Source organism: Nerophis ophidion, linkage group LG13 (assembly GCF_033978795.1).
Source record: "Nerophis ophidion isolate RoL-2023_Sa linkage group LG13, RoL_Noph_v1.0, whole genome shotgun sequence".
NCBI lineage: Eukaryota > Metazoa > Chordata > Actinopteri > Syngnathiformes > Syngnathidae > Nerophis > Nerophis ophidion.
The window spans coordinates 52236287-52248876 of NC_084623.1; the positions used below are offsets into that span (position 1 = coordinate 52236287).

Here is a 12590-nt window from a genome sequence, read left to right on the forward strand (position 1 = left end):
GGTCAGCATTGTTAAAAAAATCGGCAAAAAGTAGGTGAAATTATGTAAAAACAAAAAAAAAAAAGGTAAAAAAATAAAATTAGGTGAACATAGGTAAAAGATGGTTAAAAAAAAGAAGTAGGTGAACAGGTAAAAAAGGTAAAAAAAATAGGTAAACATAGGTAAAAGAAGGTAAAAAAGTAGGTGAACATAGGTTAAAGAAGGCAAAACGTTGTTAAGCAAAGGTAAAAAAGTCAGCAAACATAGGTAAAACAAAGTAAAAAAGTAGGTGAACATAAGTAAAAGAAGGTAAAATGTAGGTGAACATAGGTAAAAAGTAAAAAAGTAGGTGAACATAGGTAAAAAAAGGTAAAAAAGTAGGTGAACATAGGTAAAAAAAGGTAAACAAGTAGGTGCTGTAGGTAAAAGAAGGAAAAAAAATTGGTGAACATAAATAGTTAAAAAAAGGTAAACAATAGTAGGTGAACAGGTTAAAAATGTTAAAAATGTAGGTGAACGCTGGTAAAAGAAGGCAAAAAAGTAGGTCAACATAGGTAAATAAAAGGCAAAACGTTAAGCAAAGGTAAAAAAAGTCAACAAACATAGGTAAAACAAAGTAAAAAAGTAGGTGAACATATGTAAAAGAAGGTAAAAAAGTAGGTGAACATAGGTAAAAGATGGTAAAAAAAAGAAGTAAGTGAACAGGTAAAAAAAAAAGGTTAAATCGGAAGGTAACATAAGTAAAAGAAGGTAAACAAGTAGGTGAACATAGGTAAAAGAAGGAAAAAATAGGTGAAACATAAATAGGTAAAAAAAAGGTAAACAATAGTAGGTGAACATGTAAAAAAGGTAAAAATGTAGGTGAACGTGGGTAAAAGAAGGCAAAAAAGTAGGTTAACATAGGTAAAAATGGCAAAAAGTTTTCAAGCAAAGGTAAAAAAGTCAGTAAACATAGGTAAAACAAAGTAAAAAAGTAGGTGAACATGTGTAGAAGAAGGTAAAAAAGTAGGTGAAAATGGGTAAAAGGTAAAGTAGGTGAACATAGGTAAAAGGTAAAAAATATAGGTCAACATTGGTAAAAGAAGGTAAAAAGTAGGTGAACATAGGTAAAAGTAGGTATAAAAAAAAAGTAGGTGGTCATAGGTAAAAAAATAGGTAGACATAGGTAAATGAAGGAAAAAAAGTATTTAAGCATAGTCAAAAAATTAGGTGAACATATGTAAAATATGTTTAAAAAGTCGGTAAGCATAGGATAGGATAGTCTTTGTTTATCCCACAATGGGAAAAGGATGTGATTGCAGTGCAGATACAAAACGTCCATGAAAGATAAGGTTAAAAAAAAAAAAAGAGGGAAACATCGAAGAACACAAAGGACATAAAATATGTTAAAAGAGCACAGAGCTGATGTAACCAGCTGCCACTTCAGTGGTGCCGTTTCTACATGCAACTACAAAACTAAAACGACAAAAAAGCTTAAATTGATAATGAAGTGTGATGAAGGTAAAAAGTAGGTAAACATTATTTGACAAGATTTGTACACAAAGTTTGGGTGTTTGGCAGAGATGTCATCTTTACGTCAATCCACCTCTCTTGCGTTGTTGATTTGGTTAAATCACCTGACATGCAAGTTTGCATGCTGCTTTTACAAGCCCACCCCCGAGTTTTGCTTGATTCGAGTACTGGTGAGGGGTTTATTTTCCCGGGTATATACGGGATCTGGGTTTAAAACAGGAAATGGAAGGTTGACAGTTATGCATCATACTACATTTGTAGTCTGTTGTGTTGAACTAAAAATTGCTTTCAATGCTACAAAGCTGCGTTTCAATGTAAATGTCCAAAACCCCAAGTGAGCGCTCCAACCATGATTAAGCCCAAATAAGACAACAGTGGTCTCTGTGCATGGGCGTCATCCTTCCGTCTGTCATTCGCTCCGGTCCGCTATTTTTAGTCTTAATCCTCCCCGTCCGTCAAGCTGACCTCAGGCCTGCTTGCCTCTGTCTTCTGCCGCAGCTTTGGCTTCCTGGCGTGGAAGGGCGGCGGCCGTAGCCCCGCCCACATGAGCAACGCCACGTCCAGCTGGGAGATCCTCGCCGACTCCGAGGCCAGCGAGGAGCCGCCGCAGCAGCAGAGGTCTTCCTGAGACCGGGACGAAAAAAAAAAAGACAAATCTGCAAGTGTTTCTCTCACCTCAACCTTTGCTACTTTTACTTCACGCCTGCTGCAAGCCTACTATGCAAGTGTTCAGACACGTGTGAACGTGTTTTTAAACAAAACACCTTCTTTTTTTATGCATTTCAGCCTTTTTAATCCCCCTCAGATTTGTATTTTATTATTTTTTTATTCAGTTAAAAAAAAGTCAATAGTCATTAGGAGTGTGAACCTAACGATTCAATCAGATTCCGATTCCTGGGGAGACGATTTGATTCAGAATTGATTCTCGATTCGACACAATTTTCGATTCAAAGCGATTTTTGCAATGTATTATTTGGTATAATAATAATTAAAACAGGTTACAGGTTAGAAAAGTTCCTTCTGGTTGCATGGAAATGTCTTAACTTTTTCAGCTAATTTTGCACTCTTTTTGTTTATTGCGCAGACATACACCTTGCAGACATGCACGATATTGCCAAAAGTATTTGGCCGCCTGCCTTTGCTGACATATAAACAAGTTAAAATTTAAAGTACCAATGATTGTCACAAACACACTAGGTGTGGTGAAATTTGTCGTCTGCATTTGACCCATCCCCTTGTTAACCCCCTGGGAGGTTAGAGGAGCAGTGGGCAGCAGCGGTGGCCGCGCCCGGGAATCATTTTTGGCGATTTAACCCCAAATTCCAACCCTTGATGCTGAGTGCCAAGCAGGGAGGTAATGGGTCCCATTTTTATAGTCTTTGGTATGACTCGGCCGGGGTTTGAACTCACAACCTGCCGATCTCAGGGCGGACACTCTAACCCAGGCCTGGGCAATTATTTTGACTTGGGGGCCACATTTAGAGAAAAAAATGTGTTTGGGGGCCGGTATATCTATTTTTGTGAACACTAATACAAAACCTCACAATAATCTCTAAATCAATGCTAAAAGCGTTTTTGACAGACCGCCTTAAAAAACATAATGGAATTAAAAAATTTTCTATGAAGGATAAAAAACTAAATATTGACAAAATATGACGTCACACCCCCTTTCGATCGACAATTTTTTTTACAATCAAGTGAAACGCAAAAAAAAGTGAAATATGAATGCGAAGGGTACAAAATAAACCCACTTACAATCTGATATATCTGATACATCACTAAGCTTTAGAACTTTGTTGTGAAAATCTCTTTCCGCGTCTGTGGAAACGCTCCCCACCCACACTGCTTGGTGCCTCGTCTGAGCTGCCGTGACTTACATTACCATAGTAACTAATTAGATGATCATAGTAACTAATTAGATTACCATAGTAACTAGTATATCATCCATAAGCGTGTTGTTCAAAACTTACGGTCGTTAGAAAACATGACTGCACATCATAATGGCAGCTCCACTTTCCATCTTAAAGATCTCAAAAAAATTATTTGGGAATGTCCGGCGGGCCAGATTGAAAAGCTCAACGGGCCGCATATGGCCCCTGGGCCTTAATTTGCCCAGGTCTGGTCTAACCACTTTGCTCACATATGAACTTGGAGTGCCATCCCATGGAATTGTCCAAAATGTTTTGGTATCCTGGAGCATTCAAAGTTCCTTTCCCTGGGACTAAGGGGCCAAGCCCAACTCCTGAAAACCAACCCCACACCATAATTCCTCCTCTCCCAAATTTCACACTGGGCACAATTCCGTTCAAAATGTAGCATTCTCCTGGCAACCTCCAAACCCAGACTGGTCCATCAGATTGCCAGATGAAAAAGCGTGACTCATCAGTCCAGAGAAGGCGTCTCCACTGCTCTAGAGTCCAGTGGCGACGTGCTTTACACCACTGCATCCCACGCTTTGCATTGGACTTGTTGATGTATGGCTTAGATGCAGTTGCACGGCCATGGAAAGCCATTCCATGAAGCTCTCTGCGTACTGCACGTGGGCTAATTGGATGGTCACATGAAGTTTGGAGCTCTATACTAACTGACTTTCCAGAAAGTCTTTGCACTATGTGCTTCAGCATCCGCTGACTCCTCTCTGTCAGTTTGCGTGGCCTACCACTTGGTGGCTGAATTGCTGTTGTTCCCCAAATCTTCCATTTTCTTATAATAAAGCGTACAGTTGACTTTGGAATATTTAGGAGCGAGGAAATTTCACGACTGTATTTGTTGCACAGGTAGCCGCATCCTATGACAGTTCCACGCTGGAAATCTCAGAAATCAACTTCCTTTCACAAATGTTCATAGAAACAGTCTCCATGCCCAAGTGCTTGACTTTATACACCGGGCCAAGTGATTAGGACACCTGATTCTTATTATTTGGAAAGGTGGCCAAATACTTTTGGCAATATAGTGTATAACTCGGTGTATGACACATGCTAACTGTTAACATGCCAATGTTAGCACGCTAACTTTTTCAGCTAATTTTGCAACTCAACCCCAGACATATTATATATTGGCATGTGACACATGCTAACTTTATATTTTTGCAAATTTTCCAACTGTTCAATAAAACTTGGTATGTGACACGCTAACCGTTAGCATGCTAATATTAACATGCAAATTTTTTAAGAAAATGTCGCAATCGCTTACACCAGAGACATGTAACTTGGTGTATGACACATGCAAATGTTAGCATGCAAAATGTTTTAGTTAATTTTGTAACCGTTGAACCTAGAGTCATACAACTTCATACTTGAAACATGCTAACTGTTCTCATGTTAACCACGGTATGCTATCATGCTAACTTGTTTTGCTAATTTTTTGTCAGAAATACACCTTTGAGTCATTACCATACTTGCCAACCGTCCCGATTTTTTCGGGAGACTCCCGAATTTCAGTGCCCCTCCCGAAAATCTCCCGGGGCAACCATTCTTCCGAATTTCTCCCGATTTCCACCCGGACAACAATATTGGGGGCGTGCCTTAAAGGCACTGCCTTTAGCGCCCTCTACAACCTATCGTCAATTCCACTTTTCCTCCATACAAACAGCGTCACATTATAAATGCGGCTTTTGCAGACACACACAAGTGAATGCAAGCCATACTTGGTCAACAGCCATACAGGTATCACTGAGGGTGGTCGTATAAACAACTTTAACACTGTTACAAATACGAATGACAAACACATTTCGGGAGAAACACCGTAACACAACATAAACTCAACAGAACAAATACCCAGAATCCCTTGCAGCACTAACTCTACCTCCAAACCCCGCCCACCTCAACCCTGCCCCCCCTCCCTATCTCCCGAATTCGGAGATCTCAAGGTTGGCAAGTATGGTCATTACACTTATTACCTGATACCTGTTAACAGCGCGCATGCAAACAGTTAGCATTTCAGTTCGACTCGCACGTTTTTGCGGTGGCATTCACGCGCAATTCTTACCGAAATTGCACAGATTCTTGTTAAAAATCGGTTCTTATGAAAAAAAATATTTTTGGGAAATTTTTACTCATTTCAGATGACAATCGCAATTCAGATGTGAATTAATTTTCTACAGAGTAGTTATTTTAACTGAAAAAAGTTATACATCATCTATATTTATCAATCCTTTATTTTTTTAAAAGCCAAAGAATAACACAGAAGTATTTGGGAGTGAGTAGTGAACCTGTATAAAAAAGCACATCTGTTCCTTTTATCGTTCAATCATTAAATCAATGTTTACTTATATAGCCCTAAATCACGAGCGTCTCAAAGGGCTGCACAAGCCACGACGATAAATAATCATAGCAATTTAACCACAAATCTGTCATGGTAACTTTGAATGCAATTATATGAATTTGAATCGAATTTGAGTTGAGGTCGCAAACCGGAAGTAGAATTGTAATTCCATGAAATTAAATTCAAACTCTTCGAATTAATGAAAAATTCCAAATGTGTGGTTTTCCACAAGCCTGGTATAAAAAGGATGACAAGGTGTTAGCATTCTTTAAGCAGTCCGTGCACACTAACCCCATGAGCCTGAAACTATCGCTTGAATTTAGGCGAATTATGTATCGAAAGTAATAATTACATGAGGAAAAAAAAAGGCGTTTTCTGAGCGTTGTGGCTGACTAAACTTGTATTTTTAACGTGGATGACCTCATAACCATGTGCATATATTAAGATATATTTTGCATACTGTTTGCTTTTAGCTCGGCTCTTTAATTTGGGAAATGAGCCAAAGTAGTTTTGGTTGGCCACAACATGCTCAGTCACTGTTGTTTTAAGAAAGGGGTTGAGGGGACATGATCTTGATCCATTTAGTTCTCCCTAAAGTACTGTTGCAGTTTATTTTTGTAAGCTTGAATTCTGTTTATGACAACAAAAAATAAAGACGGATGCAAATGTGTCCCAAAAAAAAATGAGGCATGTTTTTGTGTGATCCTGAGACCTGCTGTTAGACTCGTTTTCTTACTATAATTTGACCTTCACGCAACTCCATAATGGGCTGGGAATAAATTTATCAATATGTAGACTTTCAGCTTTTATTTACAGCGGGGGTGTCAAACTCAAATACGGATTGGGCCAAAATTTAAAACTGAACAAAGCCGCGGGTCAAGGTTGAACAAATTAACCTTTCAATAGGGACCCAAACAAGTTTTGCATTGAATATTGAACAAGCAAGGCTTATATAACATTATAATGACATGCAAAATCCAGTTTCAAATTATAATAATAATAATAAAAAAATATCAATGGCATATCAAATAGAATTTAAATACAAATTGAATACCTCTTTTCTATTTGCAGCCTTCTGAGGTCAATATCAGAATAACATTTGTCCACAGGCTAATATTACATTTGAAAATAACATAACAATAATGAATGAATCAAACATTCAAGCCTTGAAGTAGCAAGAGAAAGTGCATGAATAAAATATTTTTTATTGCTCAGTTTGCTACTCTGATTTGCTTCAACACTGAATATGGAACAAGCAACGCTTATATAACTTCATAGTGCAAAATCAACTTTCAAAAAACAAACGAAAAAACATCAATGGTATATTACCGTACATAAAATTTAAATAAAAAATGTAATGCCTCTTTTCTATTTGCAGCCTTCTGAGGTAGATATCAACATTAACTTTTTCCACGGACTAATAAATACATCCATCCAACTTCTTCCGCTTATCCGAAGTCAGGTCGCGGGGGCAGCAGCCTAAGCAGGGAAGCCCAGACTTTCCTCTCCCCAGCCACTTCGTCTAGCTCTTCCCGGGGTATCCCGAGGCGTTCCCAGGCCAGCCGGCAGACATAGTCTTCCCAACGTGTCCTGGGTCTGCCCCGTGGCCTCTTACCGGTCGGAAGTGCCCTAAACACCTCCCTAGGGAGGCGTTCGGGTGGCATCCTGAGCAGATGCCCGAACCACCTCATCTGGCTCCTCTCTATGTGGAGGAGCAGCGGCTTTACTTTGAGTTCCTCCCGGTCAAAGAGCAGCTCCAAGACTTCTATGGATATACAACAAAATGGACTCAGATTTCCCTCGCCCAGACGCGGGTCACCGGGTCCCCCCTCTGGAGCCAGGCCCGGAGTTGGGGCACGATGGCGAGCGCCTGGTGGCCGGGCCTGTCCCAATGGCAACGTGGGTCCCCCCTCCAATGGGCTCACCACTCATAGGAGGGGCCTAAGAAATTTTAAAATAAAATAACATTGGGTTGGGGGGAGGCGGGGTTGAACCCACATCAAACAAGAATGACAAACACACTCCGGGAGAAAATCCGCACCGTAACACAACAGAACAACTACCCAGAACCCTTTGCAGCAATAACTCTTCCGGGACGCTACAATATACACCCCCCGCTACCACCAAACCCCATAAACCAAGCAAGTTTTGATGTTGTAAATGTGATGTTTTATGTGTTGTTTACTGTTTTTAATGTATCCTTGCTGCTGCCCTCTTGGTGTCAGGGTTATTTGTTGATGAACCCCATGATGCAGAGAAGGAGGCAGGCATTGAATGGGAAAACATGATTTAATTTAAATAATAGAACAAGAACAAACAAAAAGCACGCACGTGGGCGGAATAACAAACTAAGAGAGCTAGCATTTGGAGCTAGAAAAACAAAAAGGAACTTTAGCATGGAAGCTAGAGGATAACAAACAGAAAAACTGGAAATAGCTATGGCTAACAAAAAAAGCTTACCGCTACGACGACCAGGACAAGATGTATCACGACAGGTAATAGCTGAAATGATGCCAGACACGACAGGTAGCAAAGACACAAGAGTGACATGAGGCAACGACAATACAATGATCCAGCAAATGACACAAGACAAAGGAGGTACAAATAGGAGCCGGCTGATTGGCAACAGGTGTGGCCAGATGCCAATCAGCCGCAGCTGAGGGGGAACACAGCACTCAGGGAACAAGACAGGAAGCTGACAAAATAAGAGCACTAGACAGGAAATACTAAACACACTGAGGAGGAACACAGCACTCAGGGAACAAGACAGGAAGCTGACAAATTAAGAGCACTTGACAGGAACTAAAAGACAGGAAATACTAAATACAGGAAACAGACAAATGCAGAGGAAAAAACTACAACATAGACAAACTGTCAGGGGCAAGGCTGACACTTGGCCAGGTCTCCCTTGGAAAAGAGATCTTTGATCTCAATAGGATTTTTTACCTGGTTAAATAAAGGCTAAATAAAATAAATAAAAACAAGACATCCCTCACCGCTGTGTGACAGAGACAAAGAAGCAGTGGCATGAAACACGTCTTCCTGTGGCAGCGTTGGAGAAAGTCGCACATGTAAAAAAACTATGGTGCGTTCAAGGACCGCTGAAATTAGTAGGACAAAATGGCGCTTGCCAAATACTCTCATCAGTGAAGCATGTTCGTAATAGAGCAGGGGTCACCAACCTTTTTGAAACCAAGAGCTACTTCTTGGGTACTGATCAATGCGAAGGGCTACCAGTTTGATACACACTTGAATAAATGGTCAGAAATAGCCAATTTGCTCAATTTACCTATGTACACATATATGTACATATATATATATATATATATATATATATATATATATATATATATATATATATATAAAAATGTGTATTTCTGTCTTTCTTTCTGTCGTACATTTTTTTTCCTTTTATGGAAGTTTTTTTTTGTAGAGAATAAATGATGAAAAAAAACACTTAATTGAACGGTTTAAAAGAGGAGAAAACAGGAAAAAAAAGATTTAAATTCTAAATTCAATCGAAAAAAAGAGAAAAACTAGCTTCGAATCTTTTTGAAAAAATTCAAAAAATAATTTATTGAACATCATTAGTAATTTTTCCTGATTAAGATTAATTTTAGAATTTTGATGACATGTTTTAAATAGGTTAAAATCCAATCTGCAGTTTGTTAGAATATATAACAAATTGGACCAAGCTATATTTCTAACAAAGACAAATCATTATTTCTTCTAGATTTTCCAGAACAAAAATTTTAAAAGAAATTCAAAAGACTTTGAAATAAGATTTAAATTTGATTTTAAAGATTTTCTAGATTTGCCAGAATTTTTTTTTTGAATTTTAATCATTATAAGTTTTAAGAAACATTTCACAAATATTCTTTGTCGAAAAAACAGAATCTAAAATTAAGAATGAAATTAAAATGTATTTATTATTCTTTACAATAAAAAAAATAAATTTACTTGAACATTGATTTAAATTGTCAGGAAAGAAGAGTAAGGAATTTAAAAGGTAAAAAGGTATATGTGTTTAAAAATCCTAAAATCATTTTTGAGGTTGTATTTTTTCTCTAAAATTGTCTTTCTGAAAGTTATAAAAAGCAAAGGAAAAAAATAAATGAATTTATTTAAACAAGTGAAGACCAAGTCTTTAAAATATTTTCTTGGATTTTCAAATTCTATTTGAGTTTTTTCTCTCTTAGAATTAAAAATGTCGAGCAAAGCGAGACCAGCTTGCTAATAAATAAATAACATTTAAAAAAATAGGGGCAGCTCACTGGTAAGTGCTGCTATTTGAGCTATTTTTAGAACAGGCCAGCGGGCGACTCATCTGGTCCTTACGGGCTACCTGGTGCCCGTAAGGACCAGATAGAGAGTGGGATTTTTAACAATTACAAAGGGTTTGTGTCATGTTTGTCCTCCTACAGAAACCATATTAAAACAAAAAATATATTTCCTCCCCCATTTTTTCTCATTTTCATACATTTTTGAAAAACCTCCAGGGAGCCATTATGGCGGCGCTAAATAGTGACATGCGGCTCTAGAGCTGCGCCTTGATCGAGGGGTGGTTTGGGTCAGCAACATGCACAACCCAGGTATCGAGACATGGCGCCATTGGGTTTTACGCGACTCGGTACCAAAAAAGTACCAAATTCAGAACCCATCCCAACTTATGAGTTATTGTTGTGCACTACTTTCTGTTCAAAACAACACACTTTCAAGGCATTTTTCACATCCTAATAAGGCTGTCTTCATCATCATCATCATCATCTCCTGGAGGAGACACGTGTGTGTGTGTGTGTGTGTGTGTGTGTGTGTGTGTGTGTGTGTGTGTGTGTGTGTGTGTACAGTACGATGTGTGCGAGCCCATCTTTAAAAAGCCCCTTTCTGGCTGAATAGAAGGAAGTTCCTTCAGTTTCCCCAGGAAATGGGAAGAGGAAACCCTGTGGCTGCGACCCTTGCATTACTGCCACAAAGCGACTCGCCGGAGAGGGACAGAATGAGGCTCTCTCTCCCTCTCGGGAAACAGAAACTTGCAAGAAAATAAGAAGTCCAGAGCAAATTGCACTCCCAAAGTGGACACGGCGAGATATTTGCAGAAGATGAAGCATCTTCTCGGAGTTTTGACCGCTTTGTGCTGCTGTTGGCTGTCCTGCTCACACACACTGGATGCTGCTGGGAGGAACGTGTGCCACAACCCCAGGTATGTTCACCTTCTAGACAAGTCCTCTTCTTCACTCTTTATCTTAACACTTCTTTTTTTCTAAACATCCACCCAGGGACCCCTCCGCCCTGGTCTGCTGCCCCGGCTGGCTTCAGGTTGGAAAAGAGTGCACGATACGTGAGTCTTGCGATGCTATAACATACATCAGGAGTAGGGCTGGGCGATACGGCCTTTTTTTAATATCTCGATATTTTCAGGCCATATCGCGATACACGATATATATCTCGATATTTTGCCTTAGCCTTGAATGAACACTTGATACGTACAAACCCCGTTTCCATATGAGTTGGGAAATTGTGTTAGATGTAAATATAAACAGAATACAATGATTTGCAAATCCTTTTCAACCCATATTCAGTTGAATATGCTACAAAGACAACATATTAGATCAGGGGTGTCAAACTCCAATACAGAGTGGGCCAAAATTTAAAACTGAACAAAGCCGCGGGCCGAGGTTGAACAAATTAATCCTTTAATAGTATCCATGCGTTTGTTACGTCTCGCCTCGACTACTGTAACGTATTATTTTCGGGTCTCCCCATTTCTAGCATTAAAAGATTACAGTTGGTACAAAATGCGGCTGCTAGACTTTTGACAAGAACAAGAAAGTTTGATCACATTACGCCTGCACTGGCTTCCTGTGCACTTAAGATGTGACATTAAGGTTTTACTACTTACGTATAAAATACTACATGGTCCATCCTATCTTGCGTTCAAAGGACTCCGGCTTATTAGTGATTCCCAAAGCCCAAAAAAAGTCTGCGGGCTATAGAGCGTTTTCCGTTCGGGCTCCAGTACTCTGGAATGCCCTCCCGGTAACAGTTCGAGATGCCACCTCAGTAGAAGCATTTAAGTCTCACCTTAAAACTCATTTGTATACTCTAGCCTTTAAATAGACCTCCTTTCTAGACCAGTTGATCTGCCGTTTCTTTTCTTTTTCTCCTATGTCCCACTCTACCTTGTGGAGGGGGTCCGGTCCGATCCGGTGGCCATGTACTGCTTGCCTGTGTATCGGCTGGGGACATCTCTGCGCTGCTGATCCGCCTCCGCTTGGGATGTTTTCCTGCTGGCTCCGCTGTGAACGGGACTCTCGCTGCTGTGTTGGATCCGCTTTGGACTGGACTCTCGCGACTGTGTGGATCCATTATGGATTGAACTTTCACAGTATCATGTTAGACCCGCTCGACATCCATTGCTTTCCTCCTCTCCAAGGTTCTCATAGTCATCATTATCACCGACGTCCCACTGGGTGTGAGTTTTCCTTGCCCTTATGTGGGCCTACCGAGGATGTCGTAGTGGTTTGTGCAGCCCTTTGAGACACTGGTGATTTAGGGCTATATAAGTAAACATTGATTGATTGATTGAATAGGGACCCAAAAAAGTTTTGCATTGAATATTGACCAAGCAAGGCTTATATAACTTTATAGTGACATGCAAAATCCAGTTTAAAATAATGATAATTAAAAAATATCAATGGCATATCAAATAAAATAAAAATACAAATTGAATGCCTCTTTTCGGCGGCGGGTTTGAGTTGGGGCGGGGTTTGGTGGTAGCGGGGGTGTATATTGTAGCGTCTCGGAAAAGTTAGTGATGCAAGGGGCTCTGGGTATTT

The 12590-nt window shown here is 39.6% G+C and overlaps 2 protein-coding genes across 2 annotated transcripts in view; both read left to right on the forward strand.

Moving 5' to 3' along the window:
• Positions 1 to 6440, forward strand: part of rilp (Rab interacting lysosomal protein) — a 31389-nt gene extending 24949 nt beyond the window's left edge. Inside the window, exon 8 of the mRNA XM_061919185.1 lies at positions 1990 to 6440. Within this exon, the coding sequence (XP_061775169.1) occupies positions 1990 to 2119 (130 nt within the window). The 3' untranslated portion in view covers positions 2120 to 6440. The remainder of the gene's footprint in view (positions 1 to 1989) is intronic.
• Positions 6441 to 9857: 3417 nt separating this feature from the next.
• Positions 9858 to 12590, forward strand: part of scarf1 (scavenger receptor class F, member 1) — a 28193-nt gene continuing 25460 nt past the window's right edge. Inside the window, exons 1-2 of the mRNA XM_061919186.1 lie at positions 9858 to 10954; positions 11031 to 11092. Coding sequence (XP_061775170.1) covers positions 10854 to 10954; positions 11031 to 11092 — 163 coding nt within the window. The 5' untranslated portion in view covers positions 9858 to 10853. The remainder of the gene's footprint in view (positions 10955 to 11030; positions 11093 to 12590) is intronic.